The sequence below is a fragment of the Papaver somniferum genome, chromosome 8 (genome assembly GCF_003573695.1).
Source record: "Papaver somniferum cultivar HN1 chromosome 8, ASM357369v1, whole genome shotgun sequence".
NCBI lineage: Eukaryota > Viridiplantae > Streptophyta > Magnoliopsida > Ranunculales > Papaveraceae > Papaver > Papaver somniferum.
Window position 1 is genome coordinate 165,959,423 of NC_039365.1, and position 27,715 is coordinate 165,987,137.

A 27,715-nucleotide genomic window follows, 5' to 3' on the forward strand; every position below is an offset into this window, starting at 1 on the left:
TGTTTTCACTAAACCTCTTGGAGCTCCACAATTTGGTCGTCTTGTTAGCAAGTTAGGCGTTCGTTCAGGCTCTACCGCTCCAACTTGAGGGGGTATTAAACTTCACACATACATATCCTAAGTGTAGCTGTTGACATATTCACCTATTGTACAATCTGTAATTTCCTATTCTTTAGCTTTTAGTTGTATTCTCTCTATTCTTCAGCATAACCTATTCCTTTGCTGCTTCTGTTATGTAAACATATCTTGACCTCCTTGTAATCATATATATATACATATCAATGAAGAAAATCTCAATACAGTTGTATGAGATACAAAACCCAAAACCATATTTCTTCATTCATCGTAACAATGCTTTCATGGAGAGTAACTGCGTGATGGTCTCGTGATGATCATCATTGTTGGCAGTAACAAGAGATGGTCTTACTGAAGAGATCGGAGAGGTAAAAAAGAAAGTTAATTAATCTCTCTTTTAGTTTTTTGTTTGAGAGATTGACAAAATAGATCAATCTGTGTAAACTTTTGACTGAATATATATAAGAAGAATTCCTATAAGGTTTGGAGTAAATGTAATTATCCCTCCATAGCTCCACCGCAATATATATGGAAAAATTGAGTGATGATAACACCGTTCGTAGGAAGAAATTAATTGGGTTTCATTTATTTTCATTTTTTGATGCGAAAAAGGGATCGAGATTAGAGACATCCCATCTATGTAGAGATACCATCTTAAGAATACAACTGAGTATCCGAACTCGAAATTTTTTAAGCCAGTTGATGCAGATAACTTCGCAGTTTGGAACAGAATATCAGAATCCAAGTGTAGTTCTTCCAGGTGCGGTTCTAGCCTTATTAGGCCTTCAGGCTGTGACAAATAACTGCTCCGAACTATGAATCCTGCTGATTTCCTCTCAGATATTGCTCGTTAGTATTACAAATCTAATTGTGTGAATCAAATTAACTTGCTGAACTAGCCCGTGCGATTGCTAGAGAGGTCAAGAGAAGGCTATAATTGTGTGAATCAAATTAATAAACTAGCCCGCGCAATTGCGCGTGTTTACTGAACTTGTTCTGAATAATTTGGGAAGATGAATGAAACAATGAGAAACAAGTAATTCTGTGCGTTTCCCATAAGAACATTAAAAATTATACTTGCACATGGAGTGCACACTTTACTATAATATAGTGTCATTGTACAATTCCATATTAAAACATACAGATTGCTTTGTCAATCGAGACGAAATATGCTAGGCCAATATGTAGAATGGACCATTTCAACAAACAATGGAAATTGCAACCGTGCAAACAAGCTCACAGGAACAAACGCACATAAAGCTATAGGGATGGGAACCCATGCGAATCTGGACCCCAGCACTATAAAAAGTGCTGCACCGAAGGCTATCATGGTTGTAGCTATGGAAAAGAAAAGAGTTCCAAGGCCAATGATCAACTTTTTAGGCAATGAAGTCAGGAAATCTTCTTCTGCATATCGTGAAGTTAAAATGGCTAAGAACATAAGAATTGATGTGACAGAGGAAAACAGAGCCAGGGAATCTGTTACAGCAAAAACCATGAATGAACTCTCATATAAGAAAACTGGTGTGCCTGCTTTGTTTTCGGTATTATCATCGTTGCTTAGGTTTCCACCAGGTACAGTAAATGCTGCGGCAAAAACAACGGTTGCAATAAGGGTAGCAATCAACATGCATGAGTGAGACGTATCCTTCATCCACTGCTCACCCTCCTTCCTTAACTCATTATGTTCTTGTGTGAATATAGATTGAGCTGATTTCCCATCTTTGTTCCTGACATGCCTATTTCTTTCATCTACAAGATTTTGCACCCCCTGAGTGAAAGACCATTAGTCAGTATGAACCTAGCTAGTTACACAGTCTTAAGAATGACCCGCTATTTTTTAGCTAGGCAGGCTGGATTTGGGAACTGGCAGATCCACAATAATGTGTCCTAGACCTTAAAACACCAAACTGATCCCGGGTTAGACTCGGGATCTGAAATAATTGGGCAACTCTGGAACAATATTCTAGGAATACTGACAGCCATATTTATATAGGTCTAAACAAGATGTCGATAAAAAGAAATAAAGCTTAGCAAAATTTTATCGATGTATTTTGACCTGATCAGCACTGTTTGAACTAAGTATAAATTTGGTCATTTGTCCAAATATTTTTAAAACATGGTTCAAATGGACGAGTAAAAATTATTATAGGTGAAATGGACACCAAAAAAATAGCAAGAATGAAACTGGATTCATCTTGACTTAAATTCAAAAAATAGTAAGGATGAAACTGGATGCATCCAGACGTAAATTAAAAATAAGAAAAAGTAATTAAAAATAGGTAGGTTGAAACTCTTTACATCCTGGCTATTTTTACGTTTTAGTCCATTTAAACAGTATCAAAATCTAACTGTTCTTTTCACCCAGGAATTATTGATTTTGTTCTTTTTAACCAATTAACTACGACCACAATTTATACAATTAACTACGCAAGATTCAAATTATGAATTTTCTTTCTGACAAAAGTTACATACCTTAAACCACTGCATCTCTCTCTGCATCTGAAGAGCCGCTCCAGATACTGAAGTAAGTTGAGGCGAAGGCGCTAATTTTGCGGCATAATGCAAGATACTGTTACCGCTTAAATCTCTGTTTGAAACAAGTTGGTTCTTATATTCCTTACTAGTCTTACATATGAGCTTTAGAATTTTTTCATTTCGTTCTTCAATCGCAATTTGTATTAATCTTTTGCTGTTCATATTTACCCAAGCTAAGTCAGGGAAGTGTGAAAGGCATTCCTCCACAAGTTCATTTGTCCCAACTGTATAGCCGTCTGCAAGACTTTGGAATTCTTAAAAAAGTCTGATACTTCAGTTTTAGTTTTAGTAATACGAAGGTGACAGATGAGACCTTTAACTAAAGCAGCAGCTTGCTCGTGCATCAGCTTCAGTTTGTATATTCTTTCCATACTAGGAACTGAAAAAATGAATCTTATATATATAAATATTAGAATTAAGTATAAATTTGCAAATCATTTGCTGGTTTCATGTTCGATTATAATGAATGATGCAGGTGTTTGCCAGGAGTAGTAAACCTATACAACTTACTCAGGAATGTGCCTTTTGCAAGAAAAGTGAAGACTTCATGTGTTTATGAATAATACCAAAATAAACTTATAAGAAAGCTAGAGTTAACATTGTTATCATACCGTGAGGAGCTAAGTCTGTGATGAATCTGGAAACAAACTTGGTAATGATTCCTCCATCTCTCGTAGGAACATCCTGCGACTGTACCGATGGATTCTCCACATCTCCCATAGTGTCATGGTAACGACCCAGAGTAGTTGTGTCTATTTGGATCACTGTTATAAACATGCACCGGCTGGTGTTATAGTCGTGTATACATATGCCCATTGCTTATGTTTTGCTACGTCACCTAAACGATTGGCTATTAACAAAGAATTAATGGACTAAAACAGGTGGAGTGAGACTAACATGAGTAGATGCAGTGTTCCCTCAACTTAAGTTTATTCTCATTTCGAAATGCAAACGGCCTTTCAGCAATCACTTCTAATGGCCACATCCTGCTGTTTTTTGTTTTCTGTAGCACCAAATCGGGATACCGTTGGAAGAGGTACGATGCAATATCTACACATATCCACAAAGAATATAGGTCAGAAATAAATCATGTAAACTCCTTGCAAAACGTATAGACGTTGAAGAAAAATCATTACGTACCATAGTAATGAGCATCAAGTATATTGCATATCAGTGAAGCACCATCAGGGCCAGAAAAGGGACTTGGGTCCTTGTTTTCAGTAACGGTGCATAGATACTCAATAGTATCCTTTTGTCCAGGTGAAACAAACAATGCAGCAGTTAGAAGTGGTACTTTTTGGTATTTATCACGTATCTGTGTCACATTACGGTTCTTATCCACTATAGCCTTAGCAACATTCTTGTTTCCTTCTCTTGCTGCAATGTGAAGTACAGTGTTACCATAAACGTTATCCTTTAATTCAAGAGCATCCGGTGGCATAATCTTCAGGATTTCTTCAACAAACGTCCATTGTTTATTTTTTGCAGCTACAAGTAGTGCGGTATCTGACGCAGTTGTTATCACCGATTTTAGTAATTCCGGCTGCTTCGTCAATAACACTTTAGCCTTTTCCCATTTACCTTCCCTGGAGAAGTTATAGAGTGGCAAGCATCCAGGAAGATAGAAATTTCTCTTGGCTACAAAAACAAAAACGACAATATAATATTGTATTGCACATTTTAAAATGAAATGATATATATTTGGACTAATCAATACTGTCAAGAAAATTATCCTATTCCAAGTTTAATGATAATCATTTGCCAATATTTGGCTACTTATAACCACTTTAATGAACTAGAACACATGGTCCAGTCAGCCAGCATATTTGAGATATGAGGTTGGGATTTGGATATCAAAACCTCCATTTAGGAAATTGTTGATATCTTCAAATTTTGAATATTCAAAAAAATAAAAATAAGAATAACATGATCAACTTACTAAAATTAAGCTGAACTGTGGGAGAATCCACCGATGGAATCCCAGTGAAGTCACTAAGGCGCGGTTGTTGTGGTTGAAGTTCAACATTAGACATCGCTGGTTCTAACAGGCAAGGATCCGTTTCCTCTTCAATAGTAATTTCTTCTTCAATTTCCTCAAAAGTACTTTGGTTGTCACCATATATATCTTGATGACCAGGTTCCTGCTCATTTTCCCGAGGTGTACCTATGCAATCTGGCTGTGGCAGTGGTGGTACGGCATCAACTGATTTCTGTGGACTATTAACTTCAACCTTAAGTCGAGTATCATCATTACCATCGTTATCAACAATTCTAGCATTTATTTCAAGTGTTTGTATAAGTTTGGTTATACTAGAAGTTAACTCCCCTATCTGACGTTGATATTGTGCCTGGTACATCTCTAACTGATGCTGAGTTTGCTGTATTTGATATTCCATGAGTCTGCAAAGTCTCGATTCAAACAATTCTTTGTCACCTACAAATTCTTGCTCTTTAGACATGGTTTAGCGCAAACTTCGTACTGATTTGAATATGTTAAAATAAAATTGTATCACAACATGGATATAGTCGAACAGGAACTTCGACTACAATTATTGATAGACTGTGAAAGATGACCAGAGATTGAGAAATTAAGGAGGAAAATAAGTGCAAGGAGAAATGAAAGTGGGGGTGATTGCGACATTTACCTTCTCCTCTTCGTTGTTAATTGTTGTCGTCGTTGAAAGATACAAACCTCAATAAGAAACAAGAATAAACCTACCACAACTTGGCAGATAAACTTTATTACGTAACCACTCTTTGTATATTATGGCAGGTTTGTTTCTAGGAAAATTTCTTGTTTGGTCCTAAGCCCATAAGGTTATTTATAGCAGGGTCCAACTAGATTTTACTCTTATTTTAAGGTCCAAAGTTATTTGAAAACATGGAAATGACTAATATACCCCACTGTTTAAGTACGTGTGAAATAACATACTTCTACCAAATCAGGATTTTATTTATCTGGAGGTCCAAATTTAATTAAAACATATAAATGACCATAGATTTGAGTACATAACTGCTACACTGTTTACAAATTTGAGTACATATTTGCTACACTACTTAGGAATCTGAGTACTCCTCAATTCACTTTACTTTATTGCAGCACCAGCACCTCTGCAGTCAACCATTCACCACTGCCTTCAGCTCCATCTTCTCAGTAATCTTCTATCTTGCTGCATCACAATCTTCTTAGCTTAAACCACAACTGCAACAGCTACATCAACACCATTGTCAGCTGCAACACAGACTTGTTCTTCTTCCCTGTTTAAACAACACTACCATCTTCATAAACCCATTGAGACGAACATCTCATCCACTGATTTTGTTCACAGTAATCACCACCTACAATTCCTCCTCTATCTCATTTGTATCTTCAGTTTACATCAGCAACCAAACCTTCTATGTTCCTCCAAATCCATTTGCAGCACACCTTCTTTCAAACACACATCACAACCAATTTGTAACTTCATCAAGACCACCACCATTTTCACAAGCTTGCAAATCTGAACCAACAACAAATCCTGTTCCTATCATTCAAAATCTGTCATTTCTTGCAATAAGTTCTGAACTACAGCTCCAGATCATCTCCATATCCAATTCCAGTACTGAATCAAACGTAAGAAAGAGCATCTATTTCAGCATTTCATATACGTACTGAATCAAACATAACAAGGAGCACTTCCTATCAGTATGCGATATATGTACTGAAGATTCATGAACTACAAATCAACAGTATGACAACAACATGTGACAAATCTATGAAAAATAAGAGAATCGAAAGAAATATTACAGTATTTCACATAAGTACTTAAGGGTAAGACTAAAAAAGGAGCAAAAACACAGCAAATAGCACTTCCTATCAGTATTATACATACATACTCATGGATCGAACCAAAAAAATTGGAAAAACTTCAAATAAAACAAAATTAGAAGAGTTTTGTATCAGTACGCCATATATGTACTGTCAATTCATACACGGAAAACAACTGTAACAGACCTAAAAACCATAAAAGCGTCAATCAAATCGATTTGATTATCAGAATACAATCAAAAAAACAAATCAAAAGAAGAAAAACCAAACAAAATAATCAAACAAGATGATTAGAAAGCATACCTGGAAACAGAAAACAAATATTCTCCTCGTAAATCATAACGATGCACCATCTTGTTGTTCTTCTTCTTCTTCTTAAAAGTAGACTAGGTTTCTGTCAGTACGGGATATACGTATTGTTGGTTCATACACAACAATCAGCTGCATGTCAAAAATAATTAACGAATCCGTGAAAAAACAGTATTGAAACACTTCTATTTCAATATTCCATATATGTACTTCTGAATCAAATAAAAAAAGGTCTTCAAAACTAGGTTTCTGTCAGTACTGCAGATACGTACTGTTGGTTCATACACAAAAATAAACCGAAACACATCTAAAACCAACAAAATGAAACTGATATGATCAGATCTGGTGAAGAAATTGACAAAATACATGATTATCCATATAGATCTGAACTATTTTTTAATAAAATAAAATAAACAACCAAACAAGGAGATCAAAACATAATCAAACATCCATTAAACTCTGAATATAACCGAATCAAAGAAGATATTTCAGTATTACATATACGTACTCATGGATCGAACCCAAAAATCAATTAAAAAACGTGGTGCAACACAAACACACTCAGAGATCATACCAAATCGACGAAAGTAAACTCTTCCAGTTTACTATCAACATCAGATCTAATACCTAAACATTAGATTTTGCTATAAACATGAAAATTTCTCTAATCCGAGAAGAAAAAAACCTAAACTAAAATAAGCTTTTGAAGAAGAAATGAAAAATGAAAACCTAAACTATACCAACACTAAGGAAGTGAACCTACCGATTAATCTTAGTTTGAGTTCACGAATTGATCAACACCTCAGAAGATCTTCATAGTCGGAGCTCTTCACCGAACCACAGATGAGAAAATGAAGAAGAAGAAGAAGAAGAATAGATCGAGAAAATGAAGAAGAAATGGATTTGGTTACTGCTTTTATATACTTGAGGGTGTTTTCGGTATTTAAAAATACGTCCCCATATGTTCCACATGTGTGCAGGACCAGGACTTAAAAAATTGGGTCCATTTTTCTGTTTTCTTTTTATTATGGACCTCCGATTACTGGGCTTTAGTGGGTGGACTTGCCACTAACTATCATATCATTGCAGGCTGGATTCGGGATACTTAATTTGCCAAAACATAAATTTTAAATGTGGATGTGATTTTTAATGAATTTCTTGGTTAGCAGTCCGGCTCTTCGAAAGAACATATTCCTTTTTTTGCATACGCCAAACTCATTTTTAATATGATTCAAGCAGTGACTTTATGATGGAAACAAAACCTTTGTGTCAATTTATTAAAAATATTTTTTTAAAGAAAGTGATTTTTTTTTTTTGTCTTGGAATAATGTGGATGAAGCTTTTAGATATATGAAACCATACCTATTGACTCTGTTAGTCTCTATGAAACCACTGCAGGTTCATCTGTAAGTATATACCCGTATACTATCTTCATATGCATCCTTCTCTTAATTTGTTTGCTCAAACCACATACCTCATGATATGATGTTTAAGTTGCTGAAATCACATCCGACATGCTTTGGGATTAATCCGAATCATTACGCGATCATCTGTTGTCCATACATAATCGCAATTGATCGAATTGCAAGATCTGTTTCCCATCGATTATATGTAAGTCCCTGAAATATATATACTTTTTCTGTTTTGTTTTCATCTTTGTTTGTTTTTTGATTCCTTTGTTTGGTATTACATTCTTTGAATCAAACTATATAAGTTAGCACTGAGCAGGGCCATAGCAAAGTTTTTAGAGGCCCTAGGCGAACTTACTAAAACGGGGGCCTAAATAAGAAAAGTAAATTTTGTTTTTTGTGATTTGGTATAAAATGTACTACATATTCTCAAAAGAAATGAATTACAAAAAAGTTACAACGCAAAGAAAATATTTTATCTCACGAAAAAAACTAATTATAAGACCGCTCCAATAATAATATCGAAAGGAAACCAAAAAATCTTATTGATTTCTCTTACTGGACCTTTTTTTACCGAAACATCTCTTAAACACTGGTTAATATTGTTGCCGCAATTTTTGGATCATAAATATTCAATGGACCATATTCTTCTGGTTAAACTTCATCTTGCCGATCTCATTTGTAATCGATGATGATAATTTTTTTCCCCTTGGCTCTTTATCTTGCCCAATCTCATTTGTATTTGGTGGTGATACCTCCATCCCTCTTGGTTCTTCATTTTCTCTGATATGTATTCTCATCATTGTCCAACAAATCATAATTTGTTTCCATCTCATTAACCAAATTTTCCCATTCTTTGTCATAGTCATTCGGTGTTTCTTCATGGCCGTCATCCTTTGAAACCAAATATTTCTCCATTGCTCCTCGCATAGAACTCATAACATTTTCGGCTCTTGGTTTCGTCTGTCTTCTAGAAGCACCAGCTGCACCATTCGTGCATTTTATCTAAGACCCATAATTGGAATTGATATTTGATCACTTCAAAAAATTTAAACTATAGAACCTATACACAAATTTGCATCCCAAATTCGTGTGACCATGTCAGTTAACTAAAATTTGGCAATCACCATTTTGGCAAGTAACAACACAACATACACTAACTTGAAAGAGTAAAGACTTAAAAAACTTGAAAGAGTAAAGAATTAAAATTTTTGAAACAGCAAGTGAACTTAAGGCTAAAGGGTTAAACCAAAATAACTAAATAAGAGCAGGAATTGAAAAGAACAAATGTTAAATTAATTGTTGTACTTTGGAAAAAAAAAAAGAACAGTTTGAACTGAATCAGCACCGGACAATACACAAAACAGAAAACAAAATCCTTATTTTTCTCAAAGGGCTCGAAAATATACATAATTTGGGGCCCCAACATCGCCTAGCTGGCCTATAGCCAGCGACGGCCCTGGCACTGAGTACTTTGTTTGGTATTAATTGTTCTCTTTATATGGTACGATAATAATCTTGTTTTTGTCGAACAGAATGACAAGGCATCCAGGTTTCAATTTGAAAACAAAGCTGTTCTAAGTGTCCTACCTTTGTATTTGCTGCTCCAGCTGGTTATCTGTGGTCAACTCTTTTACCTTAACTCTTTTTTTTGTTCACAGAAGGTTAAAATTTCAATCATAGTTTGGGTTTTTTTTTTTTTTTGGCATACTGAGTAAGAAAAAAGTAGGTCATAGCATAGTAATTATGTGTAGCCTTTTATCTTCCCATTTTTCATGATGTCAAAAATGCCCTTATCATTTATATTTTCTACATATTTTTTTTAAATAATTTTTTTTTTCTATTTATAAAACATAAGTTCGGCTAACAAGTTATCAGCCGAACTATGTTTTTTTAAAACATACATAGGTTCGGCCAGTAACTTGTCAGCCGAATTTTGATATTTTTCGTATATGAAAAATACTCAAAGGTTGATCGGCTAATAACTTGTCAGCCGAACTTAGACTTTGTGAAACATATCTAGGTTCAGCTGACAAGTTACCAGCCGAACTTAACATTGTAACCGCCGAACTAAGATTCGAGTTAAAATCAGGAGATCTGAACTTGGTATTGTTCTTCATAAACTGAGGTCGGCTAATATTTTCGTGTTTGATTATTAGCTGAACTGCTCATCAGCACTTTCAAAATGAAGAACAATAAGAAGTTCGGCTAATAATATGTTTCCATTTCCAGCCAAACTTCATTCTGTAATCGACATAAAACCATGATTTTTCGATTTAAACATAATCTATCAATCGGACACAAGAAAATATGACTTGGGTTTATGGGAGATTCTTTGTGTTGTAAATTTTCTTGCAGTGAAAGAAGAAAGAAAGGAAGATTTTAAAAAAAAAAAATTATAGAAAATTATTGTATTTAAAATTTTAATTAGTTAATTAATCAAGGATATCTAAATAAATTAACCACGTATGTAATAGACATCCCTTATCACCCCACACTAATTACGATCATCACTATGTACATGTTTTGGAAGTGTCTCGTGTATATACCGAACTAATCAACCAATAGTCTAAGGAAAGGTGGTGTGTACGTATATGGGTTAAAAAATGGACCAAGAGTTTATACCTCGGCCCTCTAAATCTGCCTTTACCCAACTAACTCCAATCCTTTGATTCCGTCTGACTCTATCTAGCCAGCCGCTAACTTAACTTGAAGTACGATGCTGGCTCACGGTTCTTAAGGTTTATTTTGGTGAGTGAATTTAGAGGCTGGAAACTTGACTTTGGGGACACAAGTTCAACCGAGGGTTAATGTTTCTTGATGCTGGCTCGTGATTCTTGAAGTTTCAACCCAATAAGATATAGCTTTTTGATCGAGATTGAAAGACCAATTTTAATGCGGATTAAGGCTATCGAAAGAACTATGTAGCTTAAACAAAAAACAGATTCCTAATCAGCCTAAAATTATTTTTTTTTTATTTATTTTTCTTTTGAGCCCAGAGCGCCTAAAACTAATTCGAAGACCAATTTAGTACAACCTGGTAGGGGTGAGCATGGGCTGGTTTTCACCTCATCCGCATCCAATCCAATGCACTACGGATTTTAAATTTAGCATCTCCATCCAATCCAACATCCAACGGATGCACATCCAATGGATGCACGGATTGGATACGGATAATCTAATAGATTTGTTTTAGTTAAAATTTATGACAAAGAAATAAACTCAACATAAGTAATAACTTCTTATAAAACCTACATATCCTATATATATATATATATATACAAATATATAAGTGCTACGGACAACATCCCAAATAAACATATTAAAAATCATAATTTATCTATAGTATTTTCTAAAACTATATAAATCCCCTTAATTTAACGGATATGGATGCCCAACGAATTTTTAAGGTTGCATCCGTACTCAATTCGTCATCCGTTGGATTTCTAAAATTCCATCCGCGTCCAACCCATTAACAAACGGTCCGGACATCCATCCGCAAAAATACGGTTGATCCCGGTTAAATCCACGGATTACGGGCCAAATACTCACCCCTACAACCTGGTCATATTACGTTCAAAAAAGTTTCTAAGTTATCCTAATGAGCCTAAAACTGTTTTTTTTTAGCCCAAAGAGCCTAAGACTAATTCGAAGACCAATTTAGAACTCTAACCTGGTCATATTACGTTCAAAAAAGTTTCTAAGTAAAATTATATATACTAGATGTGCGACCGTGCGCTGCACGGGCTCAGATTGGTTGCCTACCATTTTTTTTTAAAATCAATATCACATTGAATTTCATTTTTAATTTTTCTTTTCATCGTAAGAATGTCTAATGTTGTTTTCTCATATCTCAGCAAGAAATTATTCAATGTGATTGTCGTTTTAACAACCTTGTTTCGTGAAGGGGGTTTATTGTAGAAATTTTATATCTTCTTACCCATCTTTATCAGTTCCCATACAATGTTATCAATTATTTCTTTATCAGTTAATAGTTATGTTACTTCATTTTTTCCGGATAATTCAAGATATCTTGACATTCCATTGCGAGAAACCAGCTTTTCGATCAAATTTTACAAGTCTTGATTGCTTATCCAAATTATCTAAATTTGTGTTATCCGTTGATCGAAGTTTACAATGACACAAACTGGAAGATTGAAGGGTGTTTTGAATAATTTAGTATTCTACGATATTTAAAAAAGATAATTATTTGATAATAAATTTATCTATAAGTTAATATGATATTGATTAATATATAAATTAATAATTATTACCAGTTAACTATAACATATCGCTTAGTTAACAAATTTTGATGGTCTCAACATCATTAGTTTATAGAGTTTAACCTGTATTCTTCTATGCAACGGATTGCTTATTGCGTAAATTGCCTTTTATAATAGGTAATTAATAAAAAATTTAAACCAAATTAGATTTTTTCAATGCTACGTACACAACATCGTTTTCTTTTAATCATATTTTCGATTTGGTGTGCAAGGGGCTTCGCCCCGCCCCTTGGCTACATATTTTTGATTTGGTGCAGCGGGAAAAATGCATTAAATTAGTGGAGAAAGGATATGAAATCTATTTTTTTCACAGATGTGAGTTTTTTCCTCTTTATATATTAATAATTTGGAAAAAAGAGTCCAAATATATTAGGTACTCGACTTTTAAATTGAGTTTGGATTTCCATAAAATTCTATATCAACGGCGAGTTAAGTTTTACTTTTCCATTAAATTAAGTTCATATTTTTTAAAATCAAAATTTAGTATGGAAAAAATTTCGTCATAGGTGATTTGACGGAGATATTGTCCACTTTAGACAGTGTTACTAACGTACAATTAAGTATTTGGTTAAATATGGTGTAAGGAAATTAATTAGATTAAACTCTCACAGAAGTGTTGTCTAGCTTACTTTTTATTGACATCGTTACTAACAAACGATTAAATACTTAATGTAAACAAAGTGTAACCCAATTTTTAATATTTCGATCAATAGAGTTATGCCAAGTGTTCTTACTATAGTTTCTACATAAGAAAACGCCTATTTTAACTAATAAAAATTGAGGATTTCATCACCGTTTAATGTGAGAATTTATTTTGCCAAGTCCTTTAAGAAGGAAGACGTCCATCTAAATCTAAATACATAAAAGTGACCGGAAGTAACCACACACAAGAAATTCTTTTTAAAAATTCAACATGTAAAATATGCCATCGTGGCTGAAATTCAGCTTAATTTGCTTTTCCAACAATAAATAAAACTATTAGTTCGTGGTTAATAAATTACAAAAAAAAGTTTAGCCTCTCGTAATTACGATTTCAGAAGTTACATTCCTTGTGGAACTTGGATGGCAAGGCGAGAAAAAAAACCATGGTCTAAATGGGATATACTGGCTTTTACTTCTTAACGTGGGAATATATGCAGTGGATTATGTGTTCGAGGTACGTGCTAAGAGATCCTTCCCTAATTTTTTATCTATTTTTGCCATATCATGGTACGCTCATCTAAGTGTACTCTGTTTACAGCCAACGATGGTCAAAAAACTATATTTGTACCACTATCAGCCTGCTTGCTACCAATTTGTGACTGCGGCAGTTTGTCATGCTAGCTGGTGGGGCTTTCTGAAATTCTGACGAGTTCTTTAACTTTTTGTATCTGTATCTATTAAAAAATAAAAAAAATCTTTTTTGCAAGGCCAAACACTATGGTAGCCATTTTACTTGGCTGTAGCCACGTTACCGCGAAGACCAACTCTTACAGGCCGTCCCGTAGTTATGATGTGGCGAAATCTTTTGTCTCGGCTAAGTGATGTCCGACGGAAGGTCAATTTTTGCAGTATATTGAACTCGGTTTCCATCAATTTTTCCGTATTCCATTTGTAACATATCTGCTAAATTATAGAGATTTTTCCAGTTTATACACTAGAACTGCGAAATATCCGATCTAAAAACAGTTGACAAAAGCTCAGTTTCCGTATTCATAGGCCAATATATGCACCCCTGCCATAGTTGTTGCAATGTTGCTGTCTTTTGAGTTTGCTGTATTGAAATTTGAAACTATAGGCAAGCAAAATGGCCAACCATAGAGCTTAGCCTAATTGGTTTACTTTAGTGGTGGTGGATGTTTTTTTTTTTTTTTTCTCTTCATTTAGACGTCTGTGCTAATATTGGCGATAACTTTAACAGGAAGCATCTCTTTGGCAACCTATTTGACTTGTACTTTTTCGGTAAATTCTTAATCCGCTTTGTTTCTGACGTTTGTTCACAAAATCATGTAAATGTAAACTATTGAGAGGTAAGAATTTATATAATATATCTAATTTCATATCTCTAACAGGAAAGGTTATTCAGGAGGAGTCTGGAGACTTTGCACTGTGGGTTTGGTATATTCTGACAGGGTTTATGGGTAACGTTATGTCATGGTTCATTCTCCCAGAGAACACAATCTCTGTTGGAGCCTCTGGTGCTGTATACGGCCTCTTTGCTATTAGTCTTTTTGTCAAGGTATGTCCTCGATACTTTTGGAATCAGTACAAGATCACTGGAAGATTCAAATTAGATAATTGTCTTAATTAAATGCTTACTTGCAGATGCATTTTGTATGGACGGATATGGTTGTACTGCTCATCCTTGCCTACGACTTTCAGTCAAGGGTAAGCTATATATGTCTCTTTTTACAAATACATAAGATTAATGAGGAATGTCATTTATCGTAGTCGATAGTAATCCAGTAGTGCATTTGGTGGACTAGGTGAGAATTGAACTACAGTATTCAGTGGAATTGTTGGAGATCAATCAACGTTATCGACGGCCTACCGGTCACATTGCTCATGTGTCAGGTGCTGTCACAGGTGTAAGTTTGGGATGCCTCCGTGCCATGGTGCCTATGCTCGTTCTGAACCTTGCGATCAAGGTATATTATATTTCAATCCCCCAATCAAGATTGGCTACAGATGGACACTTAAACTGATGGCAACACAAACTACATGTGTTCTAAAGGATAGGAGATCAAATTCATACTGTTGTTGCTGCTACTTGTACTAGTTATGTGGGAATGTTATTCTTTCTGACTGAACTACTTTTTTAATTGATGTTGCGAATGTGAAATCTTGCTATTTTGAGAACACCGCATTGCGAATACTATCTTATTTAGCAGGACCAATTCTAGTTTGCTTGTCACAGAAACTGGATTTTCCGGTTATATGCTTGGTTTCCCACCTGCTTCTCTCCTTTGAGCAGCGATTTTCTTTCTTGATTGTAGATTATTTTTCTCTTCTCTTTTTGTTGGCTAACAACGAGTACGATTTCATAGCTATATCCGGGATCCGAACTAGAACAGCTAACCTGATTCCTTTTGCACATCAAGAATTAGAATTCCCGTATGCTGGTAAGTTATTCTAGAATGGCTACATATTGGAACAGCTAGATTAAAGAGAAAAAACGTGGAGAAATTGGGGGATACTTTTCATTGCAGTCGGCATTGTTTTTCAATATCAACTACAACAATCGGCCGACTACAACAAAAAAGTATTCCCCAATTTATGAGGGTATTCACAAATATGGGTTCCAAAAAAAAATAATGTAATAACTATTTAACCAAGGTTCGACAATTGAAGTTACAAATGCTAAAAGTTCCAGGGTCAGTATTCTTCTTTTCTCTGATTTCCTTTTTCTCGAATCTAGTAACGAGCTGTGTGGTGTCAATGGGCGGAGCAACGAGGTACTGCTTGTGAGTGGGGGGCTTATATTTCAACATCTCAACAATATGCTTCATGCCACATTAGTGAATAAGATAGAAGACCAACTGGATATCGCTAATTTTCCAATACCTGATTCTCATACGCTTGATCTCTTACTTGTAGCTGTACGTGCACAGTCAATGCTATATAGAAATAGAACCCATAAATCTTTGCATATGACTGCAAATCTAGTACTCCCATATGAATTAGCATGAACCTCGTCGTTGACATTATATTGCTAACTGTTCAAGTTAGTGATGGAGGAACCTTATGTGGGAGAGTAGAGTATACCTCAGAAGAAACTTGGAACGCAGATACGATGTTGAATTGTCACTATTTATCTTGATGATTATGAATTACATATTTACATGTAAGACAATGGGACAATGAGGCATAGTTTATTGCAAAAGCCCAACAACAACTGAGTTTGGTGGAGACGAGTTGTCAAGCCATGCGAAGGAACCAAAATAAAACAAAACTTGTGACACTCATTCCTCTATGAGCCAATTAGGTGCAATCCTAAAACATAACTTCAAGGGTTTCGTGACGAACTAAGTCTAGTTCACGAGATGTAAAAGCATATACTAATCCGTTTCTTCCTGAATCACACCGAATAAGTTGGAGCTAACCAAAGTTGATACATGTAAATGTTACAAAACATTAAGCAAGACACCTCTATGCGTGTGGCGATGCACTAGGAGAATGCGTGTGGCGATGCAAAGATGCAAGCTTTGGATGATATCGGTGATGATAGCATTCTAATCGTGGAGGAAGAGGTGTTGATGGGTAGAAAGTGAGAAAGAGGAACTAGCCCTAATCACAGAAAGTACTCCTAAGGAGCTTATGGGTGGTAATGGTGGGATTATCATATCTCAATAAGTGTGTCCTCTTTCCCTTTTATAATGACTGTCTTATGAATAAGTGCTCATAAGATTAGCATATTACTAAACTACCATTTTTCTTTCCTAAGAGGTTTTTTTCTTGGGTTAAAGCCCATCCAATTTGACACGGCCTTGGATAGACTAGAACTATCCAATTCCTATGGGTTAGGCCTACTCCCCAAGTTCCTTCTTCTTAAGAGGAACCCTTAGTAGGCTAAGGGGACACTTTTTTTAGGATTAGTTATTTTCATGTATTAACATTAGTCATCTGACTGTTTGACTGGTCAAAGACCATGTCAACAGTCACACGTTCGACCTATGTAGTTTCAGTAAGTGCGTAGGGACGGTTTCATCTCCACGACCCTTGAGATACAGCAGTTACTGATTGATTCAATAACCGCCCTTCCTTTCAACACTATAAATAAAGCAGACCTCGCCTCCTTTTTTCTCAACTGTCCTTGTCGAATTTTCTCACTCTTCTTCCTTCATGGATGATCATCCGCCTCCACGGTTCTATTCACTAGAGGAGATAAGGACTAATCCTGAACTTAAAGATCGTCTTCGTCCTCCAGCCACAGCTGATGATACTATACTCTTTCCCGCTGATGATGTTTGGGTATCTCGTATGTTTAACCCTGACACTCTTCCTCTGGCGTCATCCGAGAACTGGCTTATTTGTCCTTAAGCGAAATATCCTCATTTGTCCTCTTCGGAAGACATGCCATGCCTGGATATTCATAGAGGAGATTATACTTTTCCTTCTGTCCAACTTCGTTCGTCCGCCGAATCTCATCCTGCCTGGGATCCATGGATAACTTACATCCTCTCTAGTCCGGATCACAGGGATACAATCCAAGCTTTGGGCATACAAACGGCTCTTCAGGCGTCGAGGTTTAGGCATGTCTGTAGGGACCATATGAGCCTTCTCCGTCTGTGCACGCGTTGGGGAATTGATCCTCATACTTTCTTATTCTCTTAGGGCGAAGCGACTCCTGTCCTTGAAGATGTAGTCGCCCTCACTGATCTACCCGTTCACGGTGAGGTAAGTTTTGATGATTGATGTACTTTTTCTGTATTAAAAAAGAAAGATAAGGAGCTTCGCGACCACCTGATTGTTGCCAAGACCAGTTCCAAGTCTTTCAAGATGCCTGGAGAAGTTAAAACTGAGGCTTCGGATGATGAGTCAAAGGGTAAGAGAAAAGGTAAAGAGGTTGCGATTGAGAAATCCAAACCCCTAGTCAATCCTTCGCCTTCTTCTAAAACTCATGTCTTCGGCCATCAAGGCTCATCCCCGCACACCCCTTGTCGAGGAGTCTGACGATGTGGAAGTGACAAAGACTAATCAAAAATCAAAATCCAATCAACGTCGCGCTCCTTATTCCTATTGGGTTAAGTATTGGGCCCCTTTGCTTACAGGCGACCGAGCTGGTGCCCTCCTCGTGAAGGAGAGTCTGATCACGTGGAGTTGGAAGCTTTTTTACTTTTATAGTTATGTCATGATGAATTTGAACAAAGTCCCCGAAATACCATCAAGAACGAGCTAATCCCTATGGTTGTGTTGATGTCTCGCGGCGTGCCGTTTCCCCTTGCTCCAATGTTTCTAGGCGGATTATATCATCATCTCGACTTATTTGCGCAAGACATTCGCCGGGTGGACGGGGCTCATGAAGTAGAGACTTTTCTTCCTGCTAACTTTCTCCATGTGTGGACATGGGAGCGCTTTTCTTTGTATAGGCCCCCGTTATTGCGCTTTCTCATCAAGAGTAGGTCACCAAGAAAGATGGATCTAGGGTGTTAGTGACGAAGTCCGAGTCTCATCCCCGGATGACTTTGTACCACAAGAGGGGTTTTCCTGTGAAGAATCCACTCAAGGATGTCATGGACAAGTGTCTCGAGTTCTCCCCTGTTTCTTATCAGGATGCTCGCACCGGTTCGCTTCATTACAGTTTCTCCATCAAATCCCAACGGAGGTTGAGATCTGAAGACACCCCTTAATCTGAAGAATTTGATATTATCGTTTCTGCTCTTCCCGATCGTCTTCCAGGGTTTCATGGTGGAAAGTTTTACTGTGAAACGTATAACTCCGTTCGCGTGGCTCGTCAACTTGATTTTGATCAAGGAGTGCCTTATAATCCTCCTCTTCCTTCCTTCTCCGATGATGAGCGTGATATCCGGAAAAGCTTCAACCATTTTGTCTTCAAGGCCGGCCATAAGATGAGTGATAGGCAATATCATTTTGATTTCTTCCAATCTTTGTTGCAGCGACTACTTGGAGTCACTAACGAGTGGCGTGTGTATCGTGATGGTATAAATCGAAATGTTCTAAACCTTCTACTCGAGGATGGAATTGCCCCGGTGGCACTTTCCAGGGATGATCTTAGAGAATTACATGCCTCTGGCAGGGTGAAGTTAAATGATGAGGTTGATAAGAAGTATAAGCTTACTTCCACCAACAAGGGGCGTCCCCTTCAACCGCTTGTTACTAGCTGAGATCCGCCTTCGGATGATGAATATCCTAAAAGGGTGGCGGATAAGAAGGATGATCCACTTCCTCCCTTGTCCAGCCCTAAGAAGAGGAGACATCCATCCGTGACGAAGTCATAAGAGATTCCTCCTTTCACTTCTCCTCCCTCCAAGATATTTTCTCCTTGTATTACCCTTTTGATGTTTCACATTTTCTTTTCTTTAATTTATTTCATTTTGGTTCATGCTTTGTTCTTCTAGAGCTTCCTCCCTATTGGCTGCAAACCTATGGGTCATTTTATCGAAGAATACATCAATCTGCCTTACCACGAATAGAGGGCGGACCGGTTGGCCAAAAAGATAAAGCGAAATGCCGGCGTACCATTCATTATGCGACTTCCGTCTACTCGATCCACGAACATTTCCTCTATATTTTCTCTGCAGGCTCCAAAGAAGGGGTCCCCGTCTTCTATGTCTTTTATTGAACGTGTCGAGCGCCAAATAGGCCGATCGGTGAGCAGGAGCGGTCCTGAAGTGATCTCTCATAGTATGACTTTATGCCCTACTTGTCATTTAATTGTGAAGACTGTTCCTGATCCTAATCATCCTCTACGCACTCCCTCTGATATGCTTGATGCATCGAGTCCGGGTCAGATCGTTCTGTTCATGACTATATGCTGGATGATGATGCGGCTAGGGGTGATGTTGGAGATGATGTCGGAGATGGCGCTGAGGGTTCCAGTTCTTCTTCTTCTAAGTCTCGTAAATCTCTTATGCCATTATGTTTTAAGCTTGATACTGGCATGTGTCAGTCAAAACATTTTGTTGTGATTTATTTAATGCCTTTTGAGCTATATATACACCTCCATTTCTCATGTTTAATAGGCACATATCTTTCATTTCTTCCTTTTCTCCTTTTGTTATAATTAGGTCATCCGGAGCCTAGCGTTACGAGCTCTTCTTCTTCCTCGCGTCAATCAATCCATTCTCCTGCTAATCTTCCTTCCCCTTCGGTATATGCCCGTTTACCATTTATTTTATTCTCCGTCTATAGGATATCTATTAATTGTTATGTATTTTTTCTTTCCAGGTCATGGCAAAATGTGATAAAGCAGATGATTCAAATATCCCTGCTAAGGGTAGTGAGTCTGGTAGCGCTAGCGGGAGGCAGTCAAAATCCTCCAAGAAAGTCCCCAAGGTTTCGCGTAGCATTGATGCCGACGCAGAGCTTATGGATGCTCCGGAGAACCCTAAGTTTCAGTATCCCCGAGCTTTCTCAGTCAAAGACGCTGGTGCCGGTAGCCGCTTTGTGCTAGTGCATGGTTTCTGGGTTTCTTCCACCAAGACTGCTAACTATCGGCGCATAGTGGAGAAATTTGGCCATATATATGTTCATGAAGGAATGCATCCTGGCGTTTTAGATGTGACTAACGAAGACTTGCTTGACATAGCGGACAGTCTTTCTCATGCGGAGGATTCTCCTATTGATCCGGAGTCGCTGAAAAAGTGGGATAGTCTCATCCAGACTTATCTTATGTTACAATTTCCTATCCAGTGGTCAAAGGATTTGCTAGATGGTGTCAAGGCAAACCACACCGCTCGCCATGTGCTTCCACAGGAGATTGATGAGCTGGATCGAGAATACAGGCGTCTGCTCAATGTTGTTAATGTGAAGAAGGAAGTGTATGATAAGCTGATAGCGGATATTGCTCAAGCCAGTCAGGACTTGATGGTCGCCCGGACTGCTGCTGAGGAAGTGAACTCGGGTCTTGTCCAGAAGAGGGTGGAGCTGGCTATTTTGGAAGTTTGATTTTCTGTTTTATGAGTGAATTTTTGAACAATGACTTCTTTCCTGTTGCTCTTGATTTGGTTTGGACACGTGTTTTGACAGTTGGTTTTATTTATTACTGTGATGGGATGGTAATTAATATTGTGTTTCATTATGTTTATAATAAGGGTCTGGATGTGTTTACTGCAGGTCGTTGCTCATTACGGATGGCTCGCCAACTACATGGTTATGTTCTGTCACTGGCTCCAGTATCATCGTTAGTTATTCACTATGAAAAGGAATTTGAGATGGCTCGCTTGTTACTGGTAAAATCCGAAGTGGAGATGCTTCGAGAGATCAGGACGAGAAATAGGGCAACTACCCGCGCGCAGTTTGATGAACAATTCGAGAAATATTCACTCACTCGTAAAATACAAGCATCTGATCGGATAACTTCATAAGTGCAAAGCGTGTTGGATGATACAATTCTTGCTCGGAACAAGGCCGAGCGACTATTTCAAGAATCAATTCTTATGATGACTGATATCGATCGTGTTAAAGCTTGTGAGGATCATGAGGAGATACTTAATACGGCGCTAAAGACTCGTGTTTCTGATGATGTTATGGCTCAATTTTATCAAGTGCGTAGAGAGGTGCAAGAGGCTTATGCTACTTCTACTACTCAATATAGTGAAGCGCTTTTAATGATGAGGGATCTAGATCACGATATCACATATTGTCGTTCTCTCATAACCAGTCGTTCTTAGTTTTTTTTTTTTTTTTTTTTGAATTCTTAGTTTTTTTTTTTTTTTTTTTTTTTGAAATCCGTGGAACATTACTGTGTTAGGTAATCCTTCTCTATAAATTTTATCATTCTACTGGTTTTGTTCATTTATACTTTTGTCTCGAGGCTAATCGTGTTAAGCTAGTATTAGAAATAAAGTATCTTAATCGTCTCTTAGACGTGATATGTATTTCGCGGGATAGGTTGAGCATTGAGAACTCTTGTTGGCATGAGCGAGTAATTATTGCTGATAATCATGTAATGAGTATCCGGAGTGCAGGTGGTCTTCCTCCTGAATCGATGCTTGAACTTCGTGGTTTTTGTCGTGAGCAGCGTTTGACTGCTCATTTTCAATTTGATGAGGCGGATCAATCTGTAAGAGCCGTGGAGGCAGCGCTTTCTGAAGTCCATGAATTGCTTCGTGCATTGCCTTAATATTTTTTTTTTTTTTTTTTTTTTTCTGGCTATATATTCGACTCATAAGCACTAGTTAGTTCATGGGAATGATGGGTTCGATTAGTGGACTAGCTTCGTTTCTGAAGAAGCAAAGGTTGGAGATGCTTGAAGCCATTGTAAGCGGGTACATTCGTCATGAGGAAACTTTTGCCTTAAGTTAGATTCAGTATTTTCATTTAATGGATCTACACATAGACCAGTTGAGTGCTTATCGGATTGATCCTTCAGTAGATAAGGCTGAGGCTTCTTATGCAGCGGCTAGAGCGTTCTCCGTCGCTTGTTATCAGATGGAATGTGATGAGGATAGGCTAGCTATTGTTCGTAGTCGATTGAAGCGTGCTCGTTTGGCATTAGATTTCTGTATATCTAGGTATCATTGAAATGCTTTTACCTTTGTATGTAAATATTATGACTTGGTAAACTTTTCCGGATATTATTGTTATTTTGTGTTAACTTGAAATTAACCGTATAGAGTTGTATGTCGTTTGAAAGATTCACCGGGATATTTTTTTTTTTTAATTATTTTTGCATATGCATGTTAATCGAGCCATGCTCCTGGCCTTACCTAGTGTATTTCGTTAAGTTTAAGTGAAGAGTTTATCTGATTTCACAACTATTGGTGCACTTTATCTGTGGTCATGGACCCAGCTATGCTCTTGGCTTATTTGTTGTATTTCGTTAAGTCATACACGCAACCTAACCGACTTTGCGGCTATTGGTGCACTTAATCTATGGCCATGCACGGAACCCAGCCATGCTCTTGGCTTATCTGGCACTACAAGAAGATCTAGCTATTGTTATACCATATATTGCCACACCTTCAATATAGGTGTTGTAAAAGCAAATTTCTAGTCACAATACTTTTCAGCTGCAGCTAAAAGCAATAATTTCCTGCTGCAAAATGAAACTTTTGACACACAACTGTAGCAACAATATGAAAAGCATATGGCAAAAAAATATAATTTCTCGCTGCAGCAATAAAGATTGGATGCTGCAATAGATTTCTTGCTACATAGGTTATCGCGACACTAGTAGGGGTTTACGCCATAACCATTGGGTGCTGCAATATATTAAGTTCCTTGTAGTGTGGTGTATTTCGTTAAGTCATACACGGAACCTAGCTGACTTTGTGGCTATTGGTGCACTTCATCTATGGCCATGCACGGAACCCAGCCATGCTTCTGGCTTATCTTGGTGTGTTTCGTTAAGTCATACACAAAACCTAGACGACTTTGCGGCTATTGGTGCACTTCATCTATGGACATGCACGGAACCCAGACATGCTCCTGGATTATCTGGTGTATTTCATTAAGTCATACATGGAACCTAGCCGACTTCGCGGTTATTGGTGCACTTCATTTATGGCCATGCACAGAACCCGGCCATGTTCCTGGATTATCTGGTATATTTCGTTAAGTCATACACGGAACCTAGCCGACATCGCGGTTATTGGTGCACTTCATTTATGGTCATGCACGGTTACCAGCCATTCTCATGGATTATTTAGTATATTTTAACCGATCTCGTCTTAGTGTATCGTTTAGTCATGGGAAATCAATTTAATATATAAGGAAATCATTTATTATTCAAGCCATCCGGCGTACATTTGAGGTATTATGCATAATAAGTTTTCAACCATTTATCATTAATAGGAGTGTTGATTCGTTATCCATTCATCCGCTTGAGGTAGTAATATCCGCTCTCTACAGCTTTGTCGATCATGTAAGGTCCTTGCCAGTTAGCGGTGAACTTTCCAGCCTTTGCATTCCGCTGGACGTGTGAGGCGATTTATAGAACTACATCATTTTCTGAGAAGGTCCGTTCTCTTAACTTTTGGTTATAATACCTCGATGTCCGTTGTCTATACTTGTCCGCGAATCGTTCATCCTTTTCCCTTCGTTCTTCGAGAGTATCAAGGTGAGCAAATCGGCTAACTTCGTCTGGGATGGTTAGGCTAGCCATTGCTACTCGCGCTGATGGGATTGAAATTTTCGACTATAAATTAGCGTCCTCAGCATACATTAGGGAATATGGTTATGCTCATGTTGAACTCCTCTTGGAAATGCGATAATCCCAGAGTGTAAGTGATAACTGCTCGTGCCAACTCCGATAATGATCATATACTAATCGAATTAATATCCTCAGCAGTGTCTTGTTAGTCGTTTCTGTCTGTCCATTCCCTTGCGGGTAATAGACAGTCGAAGTGTGGAATTTAATTCCATATTTATCCAACAACTCTTTGACGTCTTTATTGACAAAGGAAGTCGCATTGTCCGATCGGATGATCATTGGCGCGCCGAATCCGCATATGATGTGTTCTTTAATAAATGCTGCGATGGTGGCTCCAGAGTTGTTAGAGCATTGGTCGGTAGAACCCACCAAGCGTTGGTATGTCAAGTTTGGTTGTCATATTTTAATGAATCAAAACTCATGTTAAGATTCGCCTGATTATGTATTAGAGACAACTTCGTATAGGTTAGCTTGAAAGTATTAGGATATCAGACATTACAAGTATTGCGAAGTCTTGAAGATGTGAAGAAGCAAGGAGTTACAACGACAACAATCATCCTTCCGCTTTAGGTTAGTGATATTTGACTTGAACTGTTTCATTCCCTAACGTATCTTTCAAGTCGTGCATATTGAAAACAAAACTGTGAAGCATATTTACTCTAGATAGACATAGTATTAAGGAATACAATACGAGGTTTATTGCTTAAACATTAAACTTTGTGATAAGACATCGCCATAATCATTTGAATGCTATTGTGATTATGTATTGGTATGAGGTGAGGATTTCATCCTAGGGAACAATGTTTTACATGTGTTCTAAGGAAGTAAGTTCATAAACTTGTTTGTGAACCAAAAAGTAAATTGCCAGGCGTTATTGGTTTTGTTATTCATTACATATCTTATGAACAACCAATATGTGTGATTGAGTATAACCGTTCACGACTTGTTTGCGTTCTTGGTAGAACTATTCACAAAGGCCCGACTTATGTATTGGTATGACTTTTATTAGTGAAACCGATCTTAAGTAATCACCTGAGATGGTATGATCGGGTTTTTGTTTTGTCTGACCAAATTTGGGAAAGTGGAACCGATCCTAGAAAAAGGTGCAGTACATCACAAAGGGGAAAAGATCCTTGTATGAGGTGCAGCAAGGTTTATAGCAGAAAGGGGAATCGATCCTATGAACATGTGCAACACGTTTTTAGGCAAAGGGGAACCGATCCTATGGACATGTGCAACACATATAAGTTAGATACCATATATATGTGGGGACCGATCCTAGTACCTAGTCAACCGAATTTTGGAAAGCTAGTATGACTATGCACAGTACTCACGTGGAGGTAGCACCAAAACTTGTTTTGGTAAAACCGTTAAACCCATTATTGTGATTGAATGGTATTTGATCAATCGCATAGTTCTTGAAAGTCAGATGAACCAATTCTAAACTTGTTTGGAAGTGTGGCAAATCGTTTTCAATGTTGTAAGTGTGAAAGAAAACTTACAAAATAAGGATGTCGACATACTTTGAACACGTGTTGTGAATGTTTATTTCTTTAATTGTTCAAAGTTATTCCTTAATAGCTAAGGGAAGAGAATCCCAGGATCGAAACATAAATAAGTTAAGAATCTTTTAATTATGGTATTTAACTTTATTTTTGGAAAATAAGAATTAGTAATGTGCATTTACTTTAGAGATTTTCTGAGAGATTTCGATCATTATTTTTGGACAGAACAATTCCAGGAATTATGGAAACCGAATTTGTACTTTAATGAATATCTTGAGAATATTTTAGGTTTTGGAAATTTCTTGGTGTCCAAACTTCCTTGACTATAAATACTTGAAATTTTCATTTCTAGCAAACTAATCCTTCGTAACAACAAGTGTAGATGGTGGATTTTCAACAAAGGTCAAAATCGTAAAATCATGATACTACATGTTTCTGACACGGCTTTCAGGCATGTGACGATTCATATTTTATGAGCCATGATGAATATGTTTCTCGAAAAGCCTCCATTAGCTGAGCGTTCGATGCCTCGCATTTCATCATGCCCTCTATGTAGAATAACATAATTGGGCGGTTCTCCGTATGACTGAGAATTCAACGCCTTCAGGACGTTGGTGACACTGATTGTTCCCTGACTATGTAGAGAGACCATCTATAGACTCAGGTGGTTCTCCGTAAGATTGAGAGCATTAACGCCTTTAGGTTGCCGGCAACACACTACTCTCTGAATATGCACCTTTCAAAATGTGCATGACAATTTAACTGGCTAATACCCTTTCTGCAATATATTAATTCTACCATGACATTCGTCAATGAATTCCTAGAAGATAATTTATTTTATCTCATTGCTCCGATTTCATGATCGAATCCACGGCTTCATCTCATGAAATGGCATTAAACAACTATCTTATCTCATTACTCCGATTTCATGATCAAACCCACGGCTGATCTCATGGAATGGTAATATATAATCTTACTACTATGATTCCATGGTCACATCCATGATCCCATGGAATGGTAATGCTTATTTTATTATTCCGAATTCATGGTCGAATCCACGGCTGATCCTATGAATTGATAATAAATAAATACTAACCTTTATTACTCGGTTTCATGAATTACTCTCCACTAAATTTCATAAATTAGTAATAAATACTCAACAACTGGACATCTGGACCATCACTGAGTCAGCCCCATAAAATGGTGCAAGTGTACTCGACAATAATGCACGACCAGGCACCTGAATGCACAAACGAGCATTCCAAAATATGGATAAATGAGGAATCCTACACAAAATAGAAGAAAACAATAATAATAATAAATAATAAGAGGCGCCCATGGGCCGGGCCCACCGGCTGGCCGACCGTGCTCTAGTTGTGGCCGGTCCAATGCCTCTGCCATTATATTTCCTTATTTTGTTATTTTCATGAACTCATGAAAACTCCTCCATTCCAGCAACTTTCCTTGTTTGAGCAAAACTCACGGTTTCTCCATATTTTCATGGTTTCATGAGAAATAATAATATAAAATAGGGAAAGGTGTTGCGGGACCGGGAAACTTAGTCGGTCGGCCATGCCCTAGCCGTGGCCGGTCCCACACCTTGCAATCCCTAGTCTTTCATAATTATCATTTCCCTAATCTCATGAAACTCCTCCATTTCAACAAAATTCATGGTTTCTCCATAGTTTCACGGTTTCATGAAAAAATAATAATATAAAATAGGGAAAGGTGTTGCGGGACTGGGCAACCTAACCGGCCGGACATGTCCTAAACGTGGCTGGTCCCACACATTACAATCCCTAGTCTTTTATAATTATTATTTTCCTCATCTCATGAAACTCCTCAATTTGAGCAAAATCATGATTTCTTCATATTTTCTCAAATATTGCTCAAATCATGAAAAAGCCAAAAACCAACATGGTCACACGACCGGCTAGCCTCTCAAGACAAAAACCAACTAAGGACCCTGGTGC

The 27,715-nt window shown here is 37.4% G+C and overlaps 2 protein-coding genes and 1 long non-coding RNA gene across 4 annotated transcripts; 2 read left to right on the forward strand and 1 right to left on the reverse strand.

Moving 5' to 3' along the window:
• The first annotated feature begins 319 nt into the window (after nucleotides 1–319).
• LOC113303856 lies at nucleotides 320–1,065 on the forward strand. Its single transcript, XR_003337811.1, has 2 exons — nucleotides 320–443; nucleotides 688–1,065. It is a non-coding gene; the product is annotated as an uncharacterized LOC113303856 (long non-coding RNA).
• Nucleotides 1,066–1,120: 55 nt separating this feature from the next.
• LOC113303855 lies at nucleotides 1,121–5,216 on the reverse strand. Of its 2 annotated transcripts, none has more exons than XM_026552938.1 (7): nucleotides 4,553–5,214; nucleotides 3,754–4,251; nucleotides 3,511–3,663; nucleotides 3,225–3,377; nucleotides 2,927–2,992; nucleotides 2,551–2,849; nucleotides 1,121–1,846 (listed from the first exon to the last, which is right to left on the reverse strand). In XM_026552938.1, the coding sequence occupies exons 1-7, from the start codon at nucleotides 5,070–5,072 to the stop codon at nucleotides 1,229–1,231; spliced, it is 2,307 nt and encodes a 768-aa protein (XP_026408723.1). In that variant the 5' UTR covers nucleotides 5,073–5,214; the 3' UTR covers nucleotides 1,121–1,228. The 2 variants fall into 2 exon arrangements, with proteins under 2 accessions (XP_026408723.1, XP_026408724.1); XM_026552939.1 differs by having other exon boundaries at nucleotides 1,619–1,827; nucleotides 4,553–5,216.
• Nucleotides 5,217–8,130: 2,914 nt separating this feature from the next.
• On the forward strand, nucleotides 8,131–15,179 carry LOC113306386 (rhomboid-like protein 11, chloroplastic). Its single transcript, XM_026555331.1, has 8 exons — nucleotides 8,131–8,341; nucleotides 9,675–9,762; nucleotides 13,460–13,578; nucleotides 13,663–13,748; nucleotides 14,323–14,363; nucleotides 14,474–14,640; nucleotides 14,727–14,789; nucleotides 14,888–15,179. The coding sequence occupies exons 1-8, from the start codon at nucleotides 8,213–8,215 to the stop codon at nucleotides 15,104–15,106; spliced, it is 912 nt and encodes a 303-aa protein (XP_026411116.1). The 5' UTR covers nucleotides 8,131–8,212; the 3' UTR covers nucleotides 15,107–15,179.
• Nucleotides 15,180–27,715: the final 12,536 nt, after the last annotated feature.

Excerpts from the sequence above, each read along its gene's own strand:
- LOC113303855 (XM_026552938.1), bottom strand. The coding sequence starts at position 5,072 with ATGTCTAAAGAGCAAGAATTTGTAGGTGACAAAGAATTGTTTGAATCG. Across the intron at positions 3,378-3,510 it reads GGAACACTGCATCTACTCAT|TGATCCAAATAGACACAACT; the intron begins GTTAGTCTCACT and ends TGTTTATAACAG. Across the intron at positions 1,847-2,550 it reads GAGAGATGCAGTGGTTTAAG|GGGGTGCAAAATCTTGTAGA; the intron begins GTATGTAACTTT and ends TCTTTCACTCAG.
- LOC113306386 (XM_026555331.1), top strand. The coding sequence starts at position 8,213 with ATGATGTTTAAGTTGCTGAAATCACATCCGACATGCTTTGGGATTAAT. Across the intron at positions 8,342-9,674 it reads CTGTTTCCCATCGATTATAT|AATGACAAGGCATCCAGGTT; the intron begins GTAAGTCCCTGA and ends TTTGTCGAACAG. Across the intron at positions 14,364-14,473 it reads ATTTGACTTGTACTTTTTCG|GAAAGGTTATTCAGGAGGAG; the intron begins GTAAATTCTTAA and ends TATCTCTAACAG.